We start from the raw sequence: 25620 nt of genomic DNA on the forward strand, positions 1-25620 counted from the left end.
ATAAAATTTCTTAAAGTTAGTTTTTAAATCACCCCTGTAAGTTTTGAATCGTATATATCTACCGTCATATATTAGTATATGATAGATTGAAAAACTGTTCTGAGGTAACAAAAACATTTGTCAATTTAGAGCCAAAAATATTTCTTTAAAAGAAGACAGGATTTTTTTGTGTCAGTAACCTTACTTTTTTTTTGTTTTGACGGCTGAAACAAAATATATACAGAAAAGAAAATGAATAATATAGAATTACCTGTTGAAAAAGAGCCCGAAGTTAAATCCACAGACGACACCAGTCTTTTAGTTATAATTCTAGACACTAATCCTGGCCAAAAATTACTCAGAGAAAACCCCAACATAATAACTCAAGTTGTAGATTCTGTTGTTGCTTTTGGAAACTCTCATTTAATGCAAAAAGCTCAAAACAAACTGGCGATATTGACCTGCCACTCGAAAACGAGGTTTGCATCTCAAATACTTTGTACATAACTTTATAAAACTTATTGTATTTTGATAGTCAGTTTATATATCCTGGACCTAAAAAGTTGTTAGATGTTAGGCAAATAGACGGTCAATATGAAGCATTTACTTTGGTAGAGAAAACAGTAAAACAAAATATAACCAGTATTTTAAGTATGGAGAATTCTGGAATTGTAACAGAGTCCTTGTTAGCTGGAGCTGTAGCAATGGCTTTATGTTATATCGCAAGAATACAGAGAACTAAAGCTAACGGTGTCAAGGTACAATGAAGAACTCATTAAAATTGTTTCAAATATTAAGTAGATATTTTCCTTTTCAGTTAAATTGTCGAATATTAGTTGTTACAGGGAGTAGCGATTCAGCTTCACAATACATGAATTACATGAACGTGTTTTTCACATCACAGAAACAAAATATCGTGATAGATGTTTGTGCTTTAGATCAACACTTAAGTTTATTACAGCAAGGTTGTGATATTACAGGAGGATTGTATTTGAAAGTACCTCAAGTTAGTGCATTATTGCAATATTTATTGGTAAATTATATAAAGTAAGTTTAGAAGTATATTTAACTAATCAAATTTAATATTTTAGTGGGTGTTTCTTCCTGAACCTCCTATAAGGGAGAAACTTATTTTGCCACCACCTGTAAAGGTTGATTACAGGGCAGCTTGTTTTTGTCATAGGGAGTTAATTGATATTGGATATGTTTGTTCCGTATGTCTTTCAAGTAAGTATCTCTACAATTAAAAATTAGAGATTTTGTTGTATAAGCTAAGATTGATGTAATGTTCAAATATCAACAAATTTGTTAATCTATACAAAATAAGGAATATTTTGTATTTACTATGACAAAGACAAAGTTTTATATTTTTTTTATGGTTTTATTGAAGTACTTACATATCTTAAAGAAAATGATTTCTTTATCAGAGATAAACTTGCATTTTTGCAATATGATATCAGATAATTTTGGTGTTATTTTGATTTTTCACTTGTAATATACTTTTAAATACCTATTATTATTTATCAAAAGTAATATAATAGTTTTTTTTAAATATTTGTATATTTTTAGTATTTTGCAAATTCAGTCCTATCTGCACAACATGTCAGTAAGTATTTATTTATTAGAAAATATTAATATACCTAGTATTATACTAATAAATATTTAATTTTTAGTACTGTTTTTAAAATTCCTGGTCCACTTGCTGTTAAACCAAAGAAGAAGAAAATAAAAATGTAAAAAAGGACAGTGAATTTGGATTTTTTATACTACAAATTAGAATTAGAATAAGTATATTTTATTTATTATAAGTAAAAAATAAAATTCTCTCAATTATCAACCTTGTTTTAATTCATAAATCTCCTTATTCCCTCGCATGTGTTTGCCGCCTATTCTATTTTTAACCCTTTGTTTATCGACGTAACATAATACATTGCGGGAGAGATACGCAAGGGGCCATAAGGTGTTCATACTTAACAACTGCAAAGTGCTTTGCAGGAGATGCAACACCTAATTGTTTCAGGTGCACTTAATGTTCGGTCCGTATTTTCCATAAAAGTTGAATTTTTCGCGTATCCCGCGGACTTGTCACGTGCCGAGTGACGTAAACGTTAAGTCAGCTGTCGAAAAAAAATTAAAAATGCCAAAAAATTCGTGTTGTAAGTTTTGTATTGAGAAAATCCTGTGGTAGTTCCGTTCAGTATTAGGATTCAATCTAAAACGGCGGTATTACTGAATCACCAGTTGTTAATTGCTCATTGTGTTACAAACTGTTATGTTATGGGAATGTTTTCACACTGAAAAAATCTCTAGGTGGGTACGTGATCTCTTGCAGAGAAACTTGATTATTTAATACCCAGGACTTTTTATTTACGTACTTTATTAGTGTTATTGAACGTAATTACTGTTATTAGTTGCCACACTTTCTTTTTTCTCGATTCAAAACCAAAATAATGACTTAACCTATATATTTCATTATTTTCAAACTATTTGTTATTATTCTCACAAAGTACGTACATTACAAAAAGTATAGATGCTTACAGGTGAAACTTATTTTCAATACTAATTTTATTAAATATTTTAGAACATTAGGCTAATATGGTTGTAAAATCCCATTTGAAACGTACAGTACGCATTTTACTAGTGGGTGATAGGGGCGTAGGTAAAACCTCCTTAATTCTCTCTTTGGTAAGCGAAGAGTTTCCCGAAAATGTCCCATCTAAAGCAGAGGAAATTACCATACCGGCCGATGTCACTCCAGAACAGGTGCCTACAAACATTGTGGACTTTTCATCGGCCGAACAAAGTGACACTGATCTTAACGACCAAATTAGAAGGGCTAGTGTAGTGTGTGTAGTTTATGGCGTAGATGACGATGATTCAATTGAAAGGTAAGTTCTAAAATTTGTAATATTCTATTTTTAAAAAGACACGTTATATTACAAATGTTTCATCTCAATTATTGCTATAATATTTCTAGAATATCCTCATACTGGATGCCTCTTATCAGGCAAAATTATCCAGATGGTCAGTGCCCAGTTGTTTTGGTTGGAAATAAAATTGACCTGGTTGAATATTCAACTATTGATGTAGGTTTAGAGGCTCTTTTAAATAATTTGCAATACTTTAAACTGGTGTTTTCTTTAGGGCATTTATGAAATAATGGAAGAGTTCTCTGAAATTGAAACATGCATAGAGTGTTCAGCTAAAACATTAAAAAACATATCTGAAATGTTCTACTATGCCCAAAAAGCAGTTCTTCATCCGACGTCTCCCATATATTCTGTTGAAAAGGCTGATGTAAGTTATTTAAATAAAAAGATGATTTGAGAAAACAAATTAAAAATTATTTTAGTTGACAGATGCGTGTAAAAAGGCTTTAATAAGAATATTCAAAATATGTGACATAGATTGTGACGGTCTCTTGAATGATATAGAATTAAACAATTTCCAATCGAGGTGTTTTAATGCACCGCTTCAGCCCCAAGTTTTGGACGATGTAAAGGCAGTCCTGCGAAAGAATCTGGAAGATGGAGTGTCACAGAACAGTGTGACTTTAAAAGGGTTTTTATATTTGCACACGTTATTCATACAGCGGGGTAGAAATGAGACTACGTGGACTGTTTTAAGAAAATTTGGCTACAATGACAATCTAAATATGTCCAAAGAGTATTTATATCCACAGTGAGTAAATTTTAATTATTTGAGTAATTGTGTATACCTAAAGATAAAAATAATAGATAACAAAAATGATTGATGATTTTTTTTATATGAGGATTAATAAAATTCTCTTAATTTAGGTTTTAATGAGAATATTAACTTTTTTTTTATATGTTAAAAACCAAGTGAGACAATATTTTACCAAAAAAAGTTTTTGATAATATGGTGTCCCCAAATAATTCTTTTTACATTGTCTTTTTTATGTAAGTAATTATTTTAATATTAGATATTTAAAATTTTTAAATTAAGACTAGGAAGTTAAAATAGCTTTTTTATTTTCAAATAATTTTTAGCTATTTCTACTTTTAATCAAAAGAATTTAAAAATTAAATGTTGGGATTCAGATATTTTTAAAATAACTTGTATGTATTTAAAGGCATATTAAAACTATTCATAGATATACAGGGAGATTCTAATATACCGGGTGCGTCTATAAATTGGCTCACCCCTATAACTTTTTATTATTTCAGATAAAAAAACGGGATTTGGTATGTTAGTATATGACATAAATTGGGATGGATTGACGTATTCAGTTGTTTTTTACCGCTTCCTGTTATACCGGAAAAGACTACAACTTTTGATTTTTAAATGACAAATTCGGTATTTTTTTACTTTATTCCATAGAAGATAACACTCTGAATAGAATGACATATTATATGTCAACTTTGGACATTTTTGTATATGGTTTATTTGAAATCTTAACATGCGGTTCATAACGACAATTTGACTCTTCAAATATGCTAATGAGCCACCCTTGTTTCGTTTGAAAAAAAATAGATATGGTTAAAAATACGATTTGGGCATCTTTTAACTCGCCAGGACAAGACACAAAAAACATTAGATGATCAAATCTATTTTTCAAATGCTCCTTGATTAAAAATGAGTCTTTTTAACTCAGCCATGGGTACTCTAAAACGGGTACGGAAAACTACCGCACTATTATTTCCCCGGACATTACTATGGAGAGAAACCAAAGCAACACGGCCCCTAGTCCCGGGCAGCCCTTAAGTGGGCAGGGGGTGCGAAGAATCTCCCGGCTCAACATGGTAAAGTCAGAACTCCGTATTGCCACATGGAATGTGAGGAGCCTCTACGTTGCTGGACGGTTTGACAATGTCATTAAGGAGGCTCAGAGATTACGAATTGACATACTTGGAGTTAGTGAGGTACGCTGGCCAAACTCAGGAAAATGCCAGAACGAACATGGCACCCTCTACTACTCTGGAAGTGACCCACAGGACCGCTATCACCGAAATGGGGTGGGCATATTTGTTTCGAAGGCCTACGATAGCTGTGTTATAAGTTATACACCAATCTCTGACAGAATGATGCTGCTTCAGCTGTGCGGTCAACCGTTTAAACTGAATGTGATACAGATATATGCACCGACAGCAGATAGACGATACGATGATGACGTCGAACAACTATACGACATGCTCGAGAAAACCCTTGGAGGGCTTGGTGGTGATGATATTAATCTGATAATCGGTGATTTTAATGCTAAAATTGGTCAGGGGCACCGACTGGATCTAGTGGGGAGATTTGGACTGGGAGAAGGTAACTACAGGGGAGATAGACTGTTTGAGTTTTGTCAAGAGAAAGACATGGTCATTACGAACACTTGGTTTAAACTTCCTAAAAGGCGTCTTTACACATGGATATCACCCGCTGAAAGTGACACTCAAGAACCTGTAAGAAACCAAATCGATTATATTCTCATCAATAAACGCTTTAGAAACTGTATAAAAAGTGTCACAACCTACCCAGGATCTGACGCGGAATCCGATCATGTCCCGTTGGTGGCGAACCTCAAGTTAAAGTTAAAGGTTACTAAAAGTAATCCAAAAGACAACCTGTTAGATATGTCAAAATTAGAGGATCCACGAGTAAGAGAGCACTTGCGACAAGAACTCAACAGCGAATTGGCCAAAGTGGCACACAAAAATTGCCCACAAGTGCAACCCCTTTGGGAGGAGCTAAAGTGTATTCTTACCGGGGTATGTTCCAAAAACTTACAACCAGCCAAAAGACTCAAGAAGAGCAGGTGGATGACTGATGACATATTGAACCTGATGGAGAGACGAAGATTGGTTAAGAATAACAAGGAGGAATATAACCAAATGAACAGGACCATAAAAGCAGAAATTAAGAAGGCAAAAGAACGCTGGATGAGGGATAAATGCAGAGAAATGGAAGATCTTGAAAGCAGACACAACACCCACCAAATGCACAAAAAAATTAAAGAGATAGCTGGAATCAACAGGAAACAACATTCCTTGTCACTTTTTGATGGATTAGATCAGCCTATCATTAAGGAAGATGAAGTAAAAGCCACCTGGGAGCAATATATAGATGATCTTTTCAGGGACGAGAGACCACCCCTGCCCGACGCCCAGGATATTGTTGACGGACCAGAAATACTCCAGGCGGAGGTGATCCATGCTATTTCAACGGCGCAGACCAGAAGGGCTCCTGGTCCCGACGGGATTCCAATAGAGGTCTTAAAGCTTATTGAGGGGAACAACATAGGACTAATCACAAACTTATTTAACACAATATATAACACCGGAGTGATACCAAAAGACTGGCTAAACTCAACATTTGTGACAATCCCTAAAAAAACTCGTCCTAAAAAATGCGGCGACTATCGACTAATTAGCCTCATGAGCCACCTACTGAAGACCTTTCTACGTATTATTCATGCCAGGATACGACGGAAGTGCGAATTCGATATGGACGACGCCCAGATGGGATTCAGAAATGCGTTTGGAACACGAGAGGCCCTTTTTGGAGCCAATGTCCTACTTCAAAAATGTCGCGACCAACGGAAAGATGTCTTCGCATGCTTTATTGATTATGAAAAAGCCTTCGACAGGGTGCGCCACTCAAAGCTAATGGAAATACTGCGACAAATCCAACTAGACAGCAAAGATATCAGATTGATTGAAAACCTCTATTGGGGTCAAACAGCTGAGGTTCGTACTGGATCAATAAAAACTTCTAGCTTAGAAATCCAGAGAGGAGTTCGCCAGGGTTGTGTCCTCTCGCCCCTCTTATTCAACCTATATTCGGATAAAATATTTAAAGAGGCCTTGGAGGGCACCGAACATGGAATAAAAGTTAACGGTGTTCTCTTGAATACAATTAGATATGCAGATGACACTCTGATTATCTGCGATAGTATGGAGGGGCTCCAACATCTGATTGATAAAATAAGCTCAACTGGAGTAGATCTGGGACTAAACATAAACACCAGCAAGACGAAATTTATGGTGTTCAGCAGAGAACGACATGTAAATGCACAACTCAGCCTCAACGGTTCCGCGATTGAACGAGTAAATCAGTTTAAGTATCTGGGCAGCATAATCACGGAGAGCCTGGAACCCGACATTGAAATCAAATCCCGTATTGAAATAGCAAGAACAACGTTTAAAAGGATGAGATCCCTATTCTGCAACAAAGACCTAAATCTCAAACTGCGACAACGTATGGTCAGGTGTTACGTTTGGTCCGTCCTTCTCTATGGAGTTGAGAGCTGGACTTTGAAAGCTGTCATGCTTAATAGACTGGAGGCATTGGAGATGTGGATTCATCGAAGAATGCTGCGAGTCTCCTGGACCGATATGCTGACCAACGAAGAAGTCCTTCGGCGAGCAAGAACAGAACGACAGCTGCTAACAACGATAAAATGTCGCAAGATTTCCTACCTAGGACATGTGTTGCGGGGAGAAAAGTATCACTCTTACAACTTATTCTAAAAAGGAAAAATAGAGGGCAAACGAGGAGTCGGCAGAAGGCAGATGTCATGGCTGAGGAATATCAGACAGTGGACGGGAGTGTCTGGGGCTGGTGAGCTTTTCAGACTGGCAGAAGATAGAGTTGCGCTCTCTGCAGTGATCGCCAACGTTCGGAGAACCGGGCAGGGCACATAAAGAAGAGAAGATGGGTACTCTAGATTGAAATTTAAAATACGATTTTTTTAAGCGAAAATGTCAAAAGCTGACATATGATATGTTATTATATTCAGAGAGTGTTATTTTCTATCGAATATAGTAAAAATATACCGAAGGTGCCATTTAAAATCAAAACTTGTCATCATTTCCGGTGAAACAGGAAGTGACCAAAAACAATTGAATACGTCAATCAATCCTAATTTAGGTCAAATACTAACAAATGTCGTTTTTTTATCTGAAAAAATAAAAGTTATAGGGATGAGCCACTTTTGAGACGCACCCGGTATATAATTTTGAAGTACTGTACAATATGTCTTCTACAATTCTATTACCAAGATTTTAATAAAACGACATCTTTTCATTTTTAAATCGTATTTTTCATAGCATTAAAGTGCCATCAGGCTGCACCACAGAACTGTCCCATAAAGGTCAGCAGTTTCTTACGCATCTTTTCGAGAGGTTTGACAAAGATAGGGACAAGGCCTTGTCACCAGCAGAATATGAAGAATTGTTTTCGACGTGTCCTTCGCCGGCCTGGGCCCTAGATGTCAGTGCCATGGTTCAAACTAACGAGAAAGGTGAGTAGAAAGCATACGCTATAAAATTAGTGCAATCAAAATCCATCATCATTACTTAATAACTTAAGTAATTATTTTTATCTACAACCGTTTAGTTATAACGTTTTTACATCACTATTCTTTTAGTATTTCAGTTGCCTTATGAGATTCATAACACAACTAGTGGTGTTATGAATCTATAACACAACTAGTTTTTATAATAATGAAAAACAACTACGAACATCTAAATATATTAATTTTTGATACAAATTCCTACTACTAATTATTATAAATATTAATAACACATTTTTTACACTTCTTCAAAACAATTTTTTTTTCAAAAAAATGATTTTTCACCTTTTTGTCATCACACCGTGTCAAAAACTGGTTGTATGTTTTTTCATATTTTGATCGCGACTTTTCCGGCAATAATGATTCCGTGGCACGTACTGCGGCAACTTCTACATCTGAAGGGAGACTTTCGGAATCGCTGATCGTAATTTTTAAAATGATTTTTCTGGGCAAAAAGTGCTCGCGTTTACTTGACAGGGCAAACTGACTTTTCAGAAAAAAAACTCTCTACTTGATATACAACGTTTGTAACTATAGTCTGAAGCAGGTAACAATTCCCCACAATTATAATTAAAAAATGTGACAAATGTCATAGTTAAAGGTGTTAAAGGTGGGCGACTATCTATCTATCTATCTATTCAGCCTCTTCGGTCCATCGTTGGTCATAGGCCTCCCCCAATCTCTTCCACTCTTCCCTCTCTGTCGCCGTGCTCATCCATCTTGTGCCTGCATGTTTCCTCAAATCGTCCACCCATCTCATCTGAGGTCTTCTTCTACTTCTTCTATTCTTCCAGGACCTCCAATTTACGATGCATTTGTTCCATCGATCATCCTTCTGTCTGACATAGTGACCGGCAAACTTCCATTTCAATTTTGCTACTTCACTTCTAACATCCCTTACTTTAGTTTTTCCTCTGATCCACTCATTCCTTTTTCTATCTGCCAGCCTTACATATAGCATTGGTCTTTCCATAGATCTTTGAGATTTTGTTACCTTATCCATATTTGATTTTGTCAGTGTCCAGGTCTGGGATCCGTAAGTTAAGTGGGTGGGCGACTAAGAAACGAAAATAAAAACAGCATTTTCTTATTTTTCGGTTGTAGATAAAACGTTGTACATGACACGTGCGTTTAAACATGATTACAACACTCGTGTGATTAGAACTTTCACTCTCGTTGTAATCATGTTCATAAACACATCTGTACTGTAAATAACTATTTTATTAGTTATTTGATTTAAGGTCCGGATTAATTATTAACACTATTCTATATTATTAAATTACTGTATGATCGAAAAAAAAATCAGTTTAAAAGTTGGCTTGAAAATTATGATTAATGACATACCATAGATTTACTTCATTTCCAAGTCAACTCTGATGACTTTTTTTCGATCTTAGATGTTTTTCAGTAAACTGGAGTATTCCGTTTATATCTTTCTGTACAGGGTGTTTTAAAAAACGTGTCATCTCTCGTGGGGATATTCCTCATGTAAAAATAAGGTTTATTTCTTATATCAACATAGGTCAGATTTTTCTTTGTTTCATAGCTACAGGGGGTTAAAGTCTTGTTTTTTATTTTCAATTTGATGTAAGGGGCCATCCATAAATTACGTCACACGAATTTTAGGACTTTTGTATTTTGTACCCCTCCCCCCGTCCTTGTCACAGGTTGTCACATTTTTAGAACTCCCTCCCTTCTTATGTGACGTCACACATTTTTCAAATTTATGCATGTAATAAGTGAGAGTTTATTAGTAAATTAGTAGAATTATTAATAAATATAGATCAAAGTCGAAAATGTTTAAAGCTTTTTTTACGTATATAAATTTCGTGCTTTACTATTTTAAATTTTAACAAGTTACGTCACAAAACTTTGACCCCCCTTGCCCCTTGTCACACTATGTCACATTACGATGATCCCCCCCTCCCCGTTAACGTGTGACGTAATTTATGGATGACCCCTAATTTCCTTCTAGAAGAAAATTATAATAAATAAAAAAATTAATTCTCTCTTTAACCCCCTGTAGTTACGTTAACTTTACGTAGTTACGTTACTACAGTTGATATAAAAAATAAATTTGTATGTGAGGAATCTCCCAATGAGAAATGACACGTTTTATGAAACCCTATATATGGAGAAAAAATATTTGTGGAGCATTTATAGGAATTTAGTTTTTATATAATCATAAAATTCATGATGGAAATAATTGAGTTGTATATAGGATAACAATATGACATAGTTGATTGGCACCTTTATTTGCATTACAATATCTTTGGTGCGACAAATATTAATAACTAGTGACTCATTCATTAATCTATCATAAATGTTTGTTATCATTCTTGATCGATGTTATCGTAGAGTAAATAACGATAACATCATGAAGGAAATCCAAATAAATATGCCTACTCAGTATACAGGGTGTTATGTAAGTACGTAGGCAAAGTGCAGAGGGTGATTCTTTGAGCGAAGCAAAAAAAAACGTAAAACTTTTAAAATTTTTTTTTTCGCAAATATCTTCATAATATTATAATAGTTGAGTTTCTTAATATTTAACAATGATATTTACTGTTGAGAGGCTTATTTAATGCTATACAGTGGTGTCCCGGAAGGCACCCTAACCTTAACCAGTATTTTTGACGAAAAATTGTACACCTCGTTTAATTTTTGGTATTTTTTCCCAATTAAGCAACTAAAAATACAATTTTTTTGGTTTCGCGATGTCTGATTCACTTTATTGCATATTCTCAGGAATTTAGACATAATAAAAACTGGCCTGGGCCCTAGATGCCAGTGCCATGGTTCATGACTTTATGAGTCTTATTCTATAAAACACATTATATCCCCAGGACATTAAATATAAAAAAATAAAACTACTGAAAACCAAATAAAACAATACCGTCAACTCTTGATTTGGTTTGGTTTGTTAAGTTTATTTGTTTATTTTTTTCTTAGTTTTTGTTTGTTTTGTTAGCATTATTTTTTTACATTACTGTCTAAAGATGGGTATTCACTTGCAACAAAATACTCCGAACGAACCAAACGCGCCGCGCACTCCAAACGATTTTCAACAAAACATTTTGCGAGGAGCGTTCCGCCTGTTTGCGGTGTTCGCTGCGTTCCCACCAGTAATCAGTGTTAGTGTGTTTGTCGACATGGATGCATCTGATATTACTATAGCCGCTGGTGCTTTTTTAATTATAGAGGTATTAGCTTTCTATCTTCTAAAACTCGATAGGAGACTTTCCATTTTTTTTTCACGTCCGTTGCGGTGCACCCTATATTATTAGCAATTACCACCCAAGCATCATGCTTCTTTACTTTGTTATAATATGTCCCATTTGTCGGATCCCATAAAATAGGCTGCCTTTCAAACTCTTCAATTAACTCTAAACACTTTTCTCTGTTCCACTCCATAGCTAGGCACAGTTTAAAATTTTAAAAATACTACAAACACAACGAACGTTCAAAACTGCCCTTTCCACTGAAATCGGCCAACGAACAAATTCTTTTGAGCAAATTCCGTCTACCGACAAGCTTTGGAAAATGTTTGGCGCGTTCGGTTCGGTTCGGCGCAACGTACTGACTACACAAACTTGTTACAGCGCGCGCGGCGCGTTTGGTTCGTTTGGAGTGTTTTGTTGCAAGTGAATACGCACCTTTAGATGATAATAGACTATCAAATTTAAAAAACAGCCAGTTTTTATTGGGTTGGTAGTTTTAATGGTTTATTTGCTCCAGAGACAGTTTTTTTTACTTGGAAAACAACGAAATACGAAAAAAAATCAAAGACAAAAAAGTTTTTTACTTAATCAGCAAAAAAATATAAAAATTAAAGAAAAAGCCATTGACGCAGAATTTTTGTAAAAAATATTGGTTAGGATGTCTTACACTGGACATAATTATTTTAATTAAAACTTAGACGCCTTTGATATTGAAGATATGTCTATATAAACTTTTTGTATTAGAATAACTCAATTGCCCCGAAATTCGATTATGTACTTATAGGAAATAAAAACTCAAAGGCTTCTGTAACGCTGTTTTTTAGGCGCGCGATTCATACAGTATTTTAATTCGCTATATTAACATATATTTTTAGGTTGGATAACCTATCCGGGATATATGTGCCAATGGGCTCTCATGACTCTTGTTGATTTGCCAAGAACGTTTGAATACCTGGCTTATATGGGATATAATATTTATGAAAATGAAAGTCAAGTTTCGGCTGTGACAGGTAATAGTTGCATAATCAGTAAATATTTCTATGGAAATATCAAATATAATATATTACGATGCACTGAGAATATTACATTGTTGTTATGATGTGTTAAAATATTTTTAGTTACAAGAGAAAAAAAATTAGATTTAGCAAAGAAACAATCAAGTAGGAACGTATATCAGTGCCATGTCATTGGTCCTACAGGATCAGGGAAATCAGCATTTTGTAGGAGCTTTATTAAAAATCCTAAAGATGTAAGTAAATATGCGTATAAGTGCAACTAAGATAGCTGCTAATTTTACACCTGCGTGAGCACAATATCTTACAGTACCTACCTTTATAGGTCTGAAAGTTGGTGTCTTTGGTGTCGATTCCTATCTTCCTGCACTGTCAGTTTTTTTACGTGATCTACTGGCCGAGTTGAAGTTGGCGCTAAAGATTTTAGACAGTGACAGTTATTTTTGCATTTGACGGACGAGCGCACAGTGCGTTGGAGGATTAATTTAGCGGGACAAAAGCGTTTGGTTAGAAATAAGCCAAAAAATGTGTACTGATAAGAATAAATATAGTAGACATTCCAATTGATACAAAAATGCATGAATATTCTTTGTATTTCGATACATTTTTATCAACCAAATTTGGTCGTTTTCTGCTCAGCAAGGCAGAGATCATACGAAAACAAAATATTTACAAGTGCTTATACATTTTATTAGAAAGCCAAATTATGTTGAAGATTGCCAAAGGTATGTACTTTTCTTATGTACGTATATTATTTGTTAAAATCCTTCGTGCCTTTGTTCTGCAGATATCAAACTTTTTTTTCAAATATCGATATATGTATTCAATGATGTAGATCTTTTGAATTACCAATAGTTACCAACACAAGTAGTCACAGTCACAGGGAGTTCAAGCTTAACAAGTGAATGCCCATAAAGATTCATTTCAATCGGATAGTATAAAAACAAAACAACTCCATCAAAAGGCACTGAGTTTAAAAAATTGTCTTAGATACTTACTATATATGAATTTACAATTACCGAGTGTTAAAATTAAAATTAAAATATCTATCTTATTTATTATTTTCAAAATAAAATATATTTTTTTAAAATAAATTATAGAGGGTGTCACAAGATTACAAATTAATTAAAAAAAAACTGCTAAAGAGTTTTTTGATATCATAATTTTATGTATTTGGCAATAGTTTACAATACGGCTTTTGTGTGTCATGTACGAATAATATCATAGTTTTATTATCTTGTATTTATTTATTAATAAATTAAGTTGTTAATAAATAAATAAATTTAACCATATAGTTGCTATATATTAGACCATTTGCTACGTTCTTAGATTTTAAGTCCCAAACATTGCTCTTGAGATTTTGTCCCGCTAGAATAACCATCCGCCGCACTGTGGAGCGCTGGTCAGCGCGTGACGTAGCATTCCACGGCGACTACGACAGTCCTTTAAAATATAGACAGTCCTTGGGTTTTAGTATCGTGCGTATTGTTAGTGTAGAACACAAAAAATAGAACTAAAAATAGCAGCTATCTTTGTTGCAAGTTTTATTGGCTTTCTGGCCATTTTAGAATATCTCTGCAAAAAATTTTAGATTTAGAATTTTGGTCATTTTAGAATATCTCTGCAAATACTTATACAGGGTCCGGCAATAGTGCGTCGGGCATCTGTAGCTCCTAGAATAAAAAACCTGGGAATTTTGGTTAAGTGTAAACCTAAAGTATGAACAAGGATGTATTTCAGGAAAATATTTTAACTTCTATATGGTGGCTCAAAAAGTGTGAGTGGATCGGGATGATTTTTTTTTAAATGGAACACCCTGTATATTATTGCATTTTTGGCTTCCTTTCAGATCACTTTACATGATCCTAAAATATGAATAAATATATTTCGATAGTTTCAGAGATATTAATAAATAAATAAAAAATTTATATTTTTCAATCATTATTAAAAAAAATTATTACAAATACAAGAACTGTCCTGAAATCAAAACTATATTAGGTATTTACTTTAGATGGTCTATACTTAAGTTTGCTATAAATATCGTAATCTTAAATCATACAGGGTGTTCAAAATTCTACGCCAAACTTCCTAAAATATAAAATAATTTTTCTTTGTTTTTTTAAATGGAACACACTGTATATTATTTTTCTATTAGACGGAGAATTAAAAAACGAACATTTTTTGTATTTAAAGTATTTCAACATTTTTAATGGTTTCGCAGATACAGGCAGTATTATTTCATATGGCTCTCTCAACGGTAAAATACGAGAGAAAAATAATTAGGTGGCTTTGATAAAAATTTACTATGGAAAATGCCACATGAAATATAAAACCGCGAATATCTGCGAAACCGTTAAAAATTTTGAAATACTCTAAATACAAAAAATGTTCATTTTTTAACTCTCCATCTATTGAAAAAATAATATATAGGGTGTTCCGTTTAAAAAAACGAAAAAAAGTTATTTTATATTTTAGAAAGTTTGGCGTAGAGTTTTGAACATCCTGTATGGTTTACAATTACCACATTTATAGCAAGGTAAATACATACCATCTAAAGTAAATACCTAATATAGTTTTGACTTCAGGACAGTTCTTGTATTTTTAATAATTTTTTTAAGAAAGGCTGAAAAATATATATTTTTTATTTATTTATTAATATCTCTGAAACTATCGAAATATATTTACTCATATCTTAAGATTATGTAAAGTTGTCTGAAAAGAAGCCAGCAATGCAATAATATACAGGGTGTTCCATTTAAAAAAAATCATCCCGATCCGCTTACACTTTTTTGAGCCACCCTATAGAAGTTAAAATATTTTCCTGAAATATATCCTTGTACATACTTTACATTTTCACTTGAACAAAATTCTTAAGATTTTTATTCTAGGAGCTACACATGCCCGACGCATTATTGCCGGACCCTGTATTGCATATATTTATACGCATTTCTCTCAATTAGACAAAAAGTGTACTGTTAGATCAATCCAGTTCACCCACTTGCACTGTAAACACCGTACAAGTATACGGACAAGAAAAAATTATGGTATTGAGGGATATCAATGTCAGGAACGTTTCTGACCCTTTACTACCTCACGAGGTCCAGTGTGACGTAGCTTGCCTGGTCTACGACATAAACAATCCAAAGAGCTTCGAATATTTAGCGAGGATTTACATTGTAAGTATAGTTTTTCCGAAGTCAATTGGAATAGATTGGGATTCTTAATTTCGGCACTGTCTTTGGCAGCATCGTCTCCACCAATGACTAAAGAATATAAGGACATCGCCCATATACGGGCTGCAGCAGAATTTGTGACATTAGACGCCATTTTTTTGATGGCGACGAATGAGTCATCAGCGACAATTTTAGCGATTTTTAATAGTTTGTGTATAGTGAACTTTGTATAAACTTTATTACAATGGCGATTAGTTGTTCAGCTTTCAAGTGTAAAAGCCACAGCGATAAGAAAGAGCCAGGAGTTACGTTTCATAGGTAAATAAACAGTCCGCTCCACCTTTTTATCGTTTTCTTAGTTTTCTTATTGAATTCGATAATTTTATTTTTCTGATTATTATATGTACTTGATGTGTGCTATACGTCGACACTTGTTAACATTTTAATACGTTTTTTCGTAATTAATTAGTATGATACTACCGTATACACCATAGGCGTAGTCAAAACAATTATCAAAAATATAAATATCTCTTTAAACAGCTAAGTTAAGAAAAATATGTGCCACGATACTGTTTGGTGACATCGTAACAATTTGCTCTCGAGTGTTATTTGTCCTTGAATTCTTTAGTCGTTTGTCTCCACAAACGAATTAAGAGTCCCACTACTTCGGAAATATTATAGTTTCGAAGTTTTAGTAGAGTCTTATTGATACAGTGAACGTTTCAGAAATATTTCGCCGACAGTAAAATTCCGGTTTTAATTGTCGCTTGTAAAGACGATTTAGAAGAAGTGAAGCAAGATTACTTGCTGCAGCCTGCCAGTTTTTCGGAGAAATACAAAATACTGCCGCCCCAAAGGTTTAGTGTGAAGGGACATTTTAGGAAGGACATTTTCATAAAACTGGCAACGATGGCAGCGTTCCCGTAAGTATTTTTTAATTCATAATATTAAATTGATGAGTATAATTATTGTGCAGGGTGGATCAATGTATAATAAGTACTTTTGTATTGTATTATTATATAAAAGTGACTTTTCTGTTTGTTTAGAAATCTAGAAAATTATTGTATTTTTTTCTTCTTGCGTTCTGTAAACAATGCCGTTTTTGTCGTTAAAAGCAGTGTTTATTGTGATGGCCAAGTTTATTATACATTGTTCTACTTTGTGCATAGATTTGACGATATTTATATTAATGACTTCCAATTTATTAGTCGTTTTCAAGCGGCTTGGATTTTATTCTACAAAAGAAGGTTTGTTCATGTTCACTGAATTTTTATTGATTATATTACAAAAATGTGAGAAATGTATCTTAAGCACCTCAGAATATACTCTGATTATGTTTAAACCTTCACTACATCACCCTTACAATATACAGGGTGTTCAAAAAAGGGACGGCAATTTTCCCTTGTTAAAAAATATGGAAAAAGTTCCTATAAACATGGATCTAAAAATGCATAAAATAAAGATAGTTGTTTGCGTAAACCTGCGAACACTACATACGTATTATTCTTTTCTCTTTCCATTTTCATCGAAAATTTGGTCGTGTATTTTTTGAACGTCCAGTATAATTTATTTTATTGTTTCATTAAAAATGTGTCTTCAAAATTTAGAAGAGTGTTTAATAAATAAGTTGACATACATACAGGGTGCCAAAAAAATAGTGTATCTAACTTTGGTAGGTGATTCTACAAATAAAAATAAAACAAAAAGTTCCTATGAATGGTGGTACTCCTTTCATTCTCATAGACACAGCAATTTCAACAAATGAGAATTAAAGCTAGGACTTTTTTTATATAAAAAAGCTCTAACTTTTTATGTCATTTGTTGAAATTACTGTATCTATAAGGATAAAAAAAGTACCACCAGCAATACTATCTACCTTAGTGGAAAGTACCAATTCAAGGGTGTTACGGAATTTTACACAATCGCCATTCGCTTTGGCATTAGAATGTGTGTAAGAGTACCAAATTACAGGAAAAATGGTTTATTCTACCAATGTTCTTAAAAATAAACAAATTATTAGCGTTTAAGGTCATATGTTTATAGGAACTTTTTGTTTTATTTTTATCTGCGAAATCATCCACCGAAGTTAGATACACTATTTTTTGACACCCTGTATATTAGTTTTCTGTTAAAATAATTGAAGTATATTTACTGTGATTAATTTGCCTATACATGTTTCAATGCAATCAATGCACATATTTGTTGTATAGTATACATTTATATATTTTTCTAACGTTTTATCAATTTTATTATTCATAGTTTGTTTAACTCACAAAATTTTCATATATCTATTGAGTAGTTAATTTAAAAAACAATATGATCGAATAAACGGCGTTAAGTTGGCATGGAAATGACGATCGATGACATTTACCATATACACTTGCGTGCATAGAAATCGGCCCAAGGCAAACTTTTGAAGTTAACTGTATATTTTTTAGAATCTATTTGTCAGATTAAGAAAAAATACATGCTGTTTGAAAGACAATTTTATATTCTTTGAAAAGAGTTTAGAGATATTAATTTGTATTTTGGTTTGTTTGGATTAAAATTATTAAATTAATGCATGAAACAAATTATCGTTTTTTATTACTAAGAGGTATGTTATTATTTAATTTATTTATTTATGGACAATTAACTAAACTAAATTTTCAATAATGGGTATGACCCCTCTTGCTCTAACAACATCTCTCATACGATTTGGCATAGATTAGATCAAATTTGATATTGTTTCTTGCGGGATGTTAAGCCACTCTTCCTCTACTGCAACAATGAGCTCTGGGATAGAAGTTGGGGCTCTTCGTCTAGTACGAATTCTTCGTTTTAGCTCATCCCGTAAATGTTCTATCAGGTTTAAGTCTGGACTGCATGCTGGCCATTCGATAACCCGAAATCCGACTTCTGAAATATAATCGTGTACGATTCTTGAAGTGTGTGCCCTCGCATTGTCATGCATAAAAGTGAATTCGTTTCCAATGTAGTCGACGTAAGGTACCATATGAACTGCTAAAATCTCCTCAATATACCTAGCACCAGTTAAACCTCCTCTCCCGTGCCGACGGTCGTCCCAACGGATGAAAACTGGGTTGGTTCGCGCAGTCATAGAAATTGCATCCCAGATCATGCAGGAACCACCTCCATAAGCAATCCGCTCCTCAATGCAGCATTCTGCGAATCGCTCACCTGGCCTCCGGTACACTTTTCTTCTTTGGTCGCTACCATAGAGGCATGTCCTGGTCTCATCTGAGAATAAAACAGATTCCCATTGTTCTAGTGTCCAATTCAGGTGTTCCAGTGCAAAACGCAGACGTGCTTGACGATGAGCTGGGGTAAGTTTTGGACCAATTGCTGGTATTTTGTGGTCATGTTACTTTCCTTCAATCTTCGTCTTACTGTCCACTGACTAATAGTCATTCCTCATGTTTCACGGAGCTGTTGTTGCCCCTGAATAGCATTAAGACGCCGATTTCTTAACATTGTTGACACAATAAAGCGGGCATCACGATCCGTTGTATATCTCTTTCTACCAGTTCCAGGTCGACTACGAAAGGATCGAGTCTCCTCATATCGTTCACACACTCTTCGAACGGCTCCGCGTGTCATTGTAGTTGCCGAGCTACAGCTCTCTGTTTAAGTCCATTTTCGATTAAAGTGATTATTTGGGCGGTTTTTTCCGCTGATGTATGCATTAAATTGAAACACTATTCAAACAATGAAACATAACTAATCAAAGAATAAAAGAACAATGTGAAAATTTCGATTACAAAGGTAGTAATTGCAATATTTGACAAGTTTGTTATTCTTATTGTCACCACAACACAAATACCTTTTATTTGTTTACCCGTTGGTACGCATATAAACGATAAGTACCCTGGATAAATTTATGCTCATATTAAAGCATGTTAAATTGTCTTTGAAACAGCTCATATTTTTTACTTGCTCTGATAAATAGATTCTAAAAGACACAGTTAAAACCAAAAGTTCACAGTGGGCCGATTTCTATGCACGTAAGTTTAGTTAAACAAACAAATTGACAGCGATTTTCGTTTCCAAGCCCACTCTGAGGCCGTTTTTCTTCCATCATATGGTAAAACTATTTTGGATGAACAACTTCAACTTTCGAACAAGATTTATTTCCCACCAAAAAGTGTGATTTCTAAAATTAAACTAAATAGAAAATTAAACATGGCATTTATTTTGTTATCACTGCTCGTATAGCATCTCTATTTTCAAGAGAGTATCTCTGTAGCTTCATTAAGATACATTCCAAGGAAGTTATATGACAATACACGGCTTTTAATTTACGCTTTTACTGGATATTTTGGTGGCAGAATTTTTGACAGTTACTTTTTATTTTCCAGTCCTTTGCGGCGCATGGTTCATATGCTACTCTTGAGACCACAACCATCAGAGTGGTTATACGAATTCTGCAGGTTGCTAAATATAATCCGAAATTAAATAACAAATCTTTGTGTTTTCGATTTTTATTACAACAAAATTAACAGTTTCTGTTTAACAATTGGCAACCATTATTTACTAATGCATTTTCGTTGTTTAATGTTTAGACTAAATAATGAAATATCTTTTAATAGTCATAACTAACCAAAAATATCATATCTTTTGTGTCTTCATATTTAAGTTTATACATAAAATCTTAGATAATTGCTATATTTTCTTTAAAAATTATATTATCTCATGATTTTTTATAGTCATGGATATTTTTAAATGGTAATTATCTGAGATTTTGGCATGGCCTGCTTGATAAGCTAGATGTATTATTAAATCTTGCAACTTAATAAAATTAAAGTAAATGATAAAAAATAAAACTTAATAAAATCTTAAGGTTGATACACATATTACCAATACGTACATTACAGAAGTAATCATAGAACATGTTCTGTGGTGGATTCATCACTTCGAAAAAGTCCAATGGGTATTTCGCCACTTGAACGGTCAGGAAATCTACAAAATAAAATATAAAAAATATATATACAATATAAAAAAAATATTAAAAAATTAAAAAATTATAATATGAAAGAAGCGATAAAACGAAAAAATAAAAGAGGCTTTTTTAATACAGTCTAATAAAAATAAATGTATTGCTCAGGCATCTGTAGACGTTAGTAATGTATAGCTATCGCTTCTTTAATTTTAGTGAACATAACATAAGTAAAAATTAAAAAATAATCATACAGAAAGTTTGAGGCTTTTTGGTTTTACCTCGTTAAGTAATTGTTATCAGGTAGTAATTGTTAATTTTGATGTTTAACTTGATTTAATGTTATTTTAACAGAACGCCAACGGTTTTTATAGACGTATCTGTTGAAAAAAACGAAAGTGTTCTTGAATAGTTGTATTTAGATATTTTAAATAGTTTTTTCTTTGTTCTTTGTGTTATTTTTTTTCTTCCGAAACGTTAAGTCTTTTTTTGTACGTTTATATCAATGGCGAAATACCTATTGGGCTTTTTTAAAGAACTGAATCATAGTTAATAATAATATACGTAAGAAACTTTTAGAGCACACTGTATGTGTATAAACAGAGGAATTTACTCTGAAGTCTACTTGATGAGAGAAGAATGATTTTCTTTTACTCTTGAATTAATATGACAGACAACTCTCACACTGATATATTTGTTTGATGGACAGACTATAGTTTAAATTTCTCTCTTGTTGAGTCTGGGGCATGGGACATTGTACAGGGTGTCCCATTAAGAATAGCTCTCGGCTGTATCTCGGAAAGTATTGGCCGTAAGGCCTACGGAAAAAAAATATTTATAATTAAAGGAGTTATGGGAAACTGCTGGAAATCATTTTCAAGTTTGTAAAACGGCCGTTAGAGGGCGCAACTGCTATGGTAAATAAGAAAATAATTTTTTTACAGAATTTTGCCTAGATAATGGGTACTATTATAAATAATAGCTTCATAATCTTCAGTAAATTTTTGATTTTTTTTTGTTAGAGCCATTTTCCCCTATCTGATAAAATAAAGTGGTGAGGGAAGTTTATATCTATCTTTATTTAAATGTTAATAACTCCGGACTCTCTGAATAATCATAATCCAACAAACGAGGGCTCGTTTAAAAGAGCATTCCTTACTCTATATTATACCGTAAAAATAATAATCAGCTTTTGAACGTAGACGATAGGGGGCGCTGTCTTACAATTTAACAAACTTTGCGCGTTTTTTCAAAAAAATTAAATACGATAGTATATGTAATTTTAACTGATAGAAAAGAGTAATAAAAGCTTAAAAAGTCAACGAAAACCGCATCTTGATATCTTCTTTCAAACCGAAGATATTAGTAAAATTATAAAAAATAACAAAATATAAGCCCTTAATTACTTTATTTCTATAACACGGTATCAGTAGCCCTCTTGATCATGCCCGTTCTAATAAAAAAATAAAATAGAAACGGTTAGTTTATTTTAAAATCGACGATATACCAGAATATCATAACACACCAGATGTATTAATATCTAATAATTAAGATATTAATAACAGTGAAAAAGAAATGATGCCTCAGTGAAGTCATGGTAGGCTTTGGAAAAAAGTTGCTTTTGACGTAATAGTATAAACGTCAAATTGTTGTTACATCAACATTTTGATGGTCTTAGCAGCGCTTTTTTCCTTTTAATTGCTTTTTCAAAATGCCTCTATTATTTGCAGTCGAAGTTGTCATTTTTCAAAGGCAATAAGAAAGATAAAAAACGCTGCTAAGACTATCAAAATGTTGATCTAATAACAATTTGACGTTTATACTATTACGTCAAAAGCAACTTTTTTCCAAAGCCTACCATGACTTCACTAAGGCATCGTTTCTTCATCACTGTTATTAATATCTTAATTATTAGATATTAATACATGTGGTGTGTTATGGTATATCGTGGATATTAAAATAAACTAACTGTTTCTATCTTATTTTTTATTAGAATGGGCATAATCAAAAGGGCTACTGATACCGTGTTGTAAAAATAAGGTAATTAAGAGCTTATATTTTGGTATTTATTATAATTTTGCTAATATCTTCGGTTTGAAAGAAGATATCAAGATGCGGTTTTCGTTGACTTTTTAAGATTATATTACTCTTTACTTTAAGCTAAAATTGCGTATACTATCGTATTTATTTTTTTTGGAAAAACGCGCAAGTTGTAAAGGGGGCTACTGACGTTCATGCATACTTGACAAGTGTACTTGTGCAAGCGTACTTGTATAAGAATTTTGAACGTGTGTAGGAACAAACTTGTACAAGTATTTCGACTTGTGCAAGTGGCATAGACTTGTACGAATTTTCTTCATGCCCCAGTGATTTGCGCAAGTATGCATGAACGTGTGTATCAAATTTGCGCAAGCCTGAAGTTCATTCTAGTAGGTTTATTGCTTGGTTCTTATTTGTTTGTTACCAGAAGGTAGATAAAAATGGCTAGGAAACATGAAAAAAGTGTGAGGGAGGTATTGGTGGAGTTCATTAGTATTTATAGAGAATCTCTTTGTTTATGGCAAGTAAAATCAAAGGACTATCATAATAATAAAAACAAAAGAGAGGCTGCATGTAAAAGCTTAATTAAAAAATTGCAAGAAATTGATAAAACTGCAACCCGCGATTTGATTGTAAAAAAATAATCAGTTTAAGAACAAATATTTAGCAGGGTAAAACTTCAATTCGTTTAAAATATTAGTATGCGAATAAATATTCCATTTTAGAAGGCAGTTTTTGCACCAAAATCGACGGGTTTTCTTTTTTTCTTTTTGTTTAAGCAGAATAACGAACATCGCAAGAGCTAGCGCGACTTCTTCGTCCATTTTTACCTACTAAAACCATTCAAGTGCGCTTGTATTGTGTGGAGTCAATGCAAACTTGTACAAGTACGTTTGCACAAGTACACTTGTCAAGTATGCATGAACGTCTGTAGCCGCCTTAAGACAGCGCCCCCTAGCGTCTACGTTCAAAAGCTTATTATTATTATTATTTTTATGGTATAATATAGAGTAAGGAACGCTCTTTTAATCGAGCCCTCGTTTGTTGGATTCTGATTATCCAGAGTCCGGAGTTATTAACATTTAAATAAAGATAGATATAACCTTCCCCCACCACTTTATTTTAGCAGATAGGGGAAAATGTTTCTAACAAAAAAAAATCCAAAATTTATTGAAGACCTATTATCTAGGCAAAATTCTATAAAAATTCTATTTTCATATTTTCCATAGAAGTTGCGCCTTCTAGCGGCCGTTTTAAAACTTAAAAATAATTTCCAGCAATTTCTTATTGCCCCTTTAGTTATAAATATTTTTTCCCGTAGGCTCTATGGCTAATACTTTCCGAGATACAGCCGAGAGCTATTGGGACACCCTGTACATAATGTAACCCACATTACTCATAATATGTTCTGGATCATAACTGGTTATGTGTGTATTGAGATCTTAGAAAAAATTAAAATATTTTACAAATTGATAATAATTAACATCTTGTGATTAAAAATTGACTTTTTATTCCTAGAATAAGTTAGTTTATAACAATAACTGTTATTTCCAAAAAAATAATTTTAGTAATTTTGAGTTATCAATTTATAGAATATTTTAATCAAGCTAATTAGAATGCTTAGAAAGTACAAAATAAAAGTACAAATTATATTTTTCACACTCAAAAGATATTTATTTAAAAAATACCAAATTCATGTCAGTTTTATTTATTTGTATAGAATATGCATGATTACATTTAAAGTAAAACATAACATACACACCCCTATAACTTTTTTAAAAATCAAAACAGGAGGTGAACGAAACTAACTGAATACGTCAATCAATCCATCACGTACTTTTACTTTTGTGCTTATGTTACATGTTCAAGCTTGAAAATCATTGACGCATTGCATGATTTCCTAAAATTTTCCAACATATGCTAAAGTATTTTTTCTTTTTCTTAGAAATTTCCGAGAATTTGGCGTCATCACAAACGACCCCACGGTTTGGTGGAAAGCGGGCTTAAGTCTGGCCGCTGTTACAGCGTTGGGCATTATCGTAGCAAAGGTACTTCACACCAGCGACAAAGTGAGATAAGGATCCATTGCCATATAATTATATTATGTAGTGTGCAGATATTTTATTGTAATATATAAATACGATCAATTATAATCAACTACTTTGCGGTGCTTTTGGTTTTTATGGTGTTTATAGGCGTTGTGTAAGTAGTATGAGACGGTTTTATTTTGATGGTACCTTTCTGTATGTCATAGAAAATATTTTGTACAAATTTATAGATCCTATACCTACCAGTTAAATTATTTTGAGTAAGGCGTTCTGTTTTTAGTTAAATTAAGTTTGATTTTATTATTTTTGTGATTAATAAAGATTTTAACTTTTATTGTAGTATTTTTTTAGTATACTTTATCTAGATATTGTTACAATATGATAATGTTAAATATATCGTATGATCGAAAAAAAAGGTGTCAAGCTAGCTTGGAGACGAACATCGATGACATTCCCTCTATATAATTTTTCATATAAAATGACAGCGATCTTCATTTCATAGCCATCGCTGATGCGTTTTTTTTTCGATCATATTGTACAGGGTGGGTCAAATCGGACGCTTTTAAAGGGAAACACCCTTTTCTGTAGGAGATATACGAAAAATAATATCGGTGTTTGGAGCTCAATTTTTATCAAAAACACGACATTGGTGAAAACCGCACTTCGATATCTGTTACCGTTTCTGAGTTACAGGGTGTTTTTCAAAAATGTGCATTTTTAAGAAATCGCTGTAACTTTTTTGCTATGGAAAATTTTGTATTTTTATGAAAATATTTCCAAAGAACCTTTTTACGTAGAATTTAATGGTTTAAGTATAACTTTTAAAATTAATAATTTAAGAATTATCAACAGAAAGTTTTATTTTTTATAAGGGACACCCTGTATATTTTTAATTCATTGAAAATAATTTA

At 33.0% G+C, this 25620-nt stretch overlaps 2 protein-coding genes across 4 annotated transcripts; both read left to right on the top strand.

The window, feature by feature from the left end:
- The first annotated feature begins 151 nt into the window (after positions 1-151).
- On the top strand, positions 152-1806 carry LOC115880165 (general transcription factor IIH subunit 3). The gene is made up of 6 exons (XM_030897301.1): positions 152-458; positions 515-737; positions 797-1012; positions 1071-1206; positions 1549-1585; positions 1653-1806. The coding sequence occupies exons 1-6, from the start codon at positions 232-234 to the stop codon at positions 1714-1716; spliced, it is 903 nt and encodes a 300-aa protein (XP_030753161.1). The 5' UTR covers positions 152-231; the 3' UTR covers positions 1717-1806.
- Positions 1807-1883: 77 nt separating this feature from the next.
- Positions 1884-25000, top strand: LOC115880164 (mitochondrial Rho GTPase). Of its 3 annotated transcripts, none has more exons than XM_030897298.1 (12): positions 1884-2289; positions 2561-2867; positions 2957-3065; positions 3124-3276; positions 3332-3660; positions 8034-8227; positions 12375-12509; positions 12618-12748; positions 15473-15688; positions 16412-16608; positions 20044-20115; positions 24607-25000. In XM_030897298.1, exons 2-12 carry the CDS (start codon positions 2575-2577, stop codon positions 24737-24739), a joined length of 1962 nt encoding a protein of 653 aa, XP_030753158.1. In that variant the 5' UTR covers positions 1884-2289; positions 2561-2574; the 3' UTR covers positions 24740-25000. The 3 variants fall into 3 exon arrangements, with proteins under 3 accessions (XP_030753158.1, XP_030753160.1, XP_030753159.1); XM_030897299.1 differs by having other exon boundaries at positions 2094-2293; XM_030897300.1 differs by lacking the exon at positions 20044-20115 and having other exon boundaries at positions 1885-2289.
- Positions 25001-25620: the final 620 nt, after the last annotated feature.

The sequence above is a fragment of the Sitophilus oryzae genome, unplaced genomic scaffold (assembly GCF_002938485.1).
Source record: "Sitophilus oryzae breed Bouriz unplaced genomic scaffold, Soryzae_2.0 scaffold_1620_pilon_pilon, whole genome shotgun sequence".
Classification (NCBI taxonomy): Eukaryota; Metazoa; Arthropoda; class Insecta; order Coleoptera; family Curculionidae; genus Sitophilus; species Sitophilus oryzae.

What these genes read in the sequence shown, in the direction of transcription:
- LOC115880165 (XM_030897301.1), top strand. Translation starts at nt 232, where the DNA reads ATGAATAATATAGAATTACCTGTTGAAAAAGAGCCCGAAGTTAAATCC. An exon ending in CTAAAGCTAACGGTGTCAAG is followed by an intron (nt 738 to 796) that starts GTACAATGAAGA and finishes TTTCCTTTTCAG; the next exon opens with TTAAATTGTCGAATATTAGT. An exon ending in TTGTTCCGTATGTCTTTCAA is followed by an intron (nt 1,207 to 1,548) that starts GTAAGTATCTCT and finishes GTATATTTTTAG; the next exon opens with TATTTTGCAAATTCAGTCCT.
- LOC115880164 (XM_030897298.1), top strand. Translation starts at nt 2,575, where the DNA reads ATGGTTGTAAAATCCCATTTGAAACGTACAGTACGCATTTTACTAGTG. An exon ending in GACGATGATTCAATTGAAAG is followed by an intron (nt 2,868 to 2,956) that starts GTAAGTTCTAAA and finishes TAATATTTCTAG; the next exon opens with AATATCCTCATACTGGATGC. An exon ending in GCAACGATGGCAGCGTTCCC is followed by an intron (nt 16,609 to 20,043) that starts GTAAGTATTTTT and finishes TTTATTTTCCAG; the next exon opens with TCCTTTGCGGCGCATGGTTC.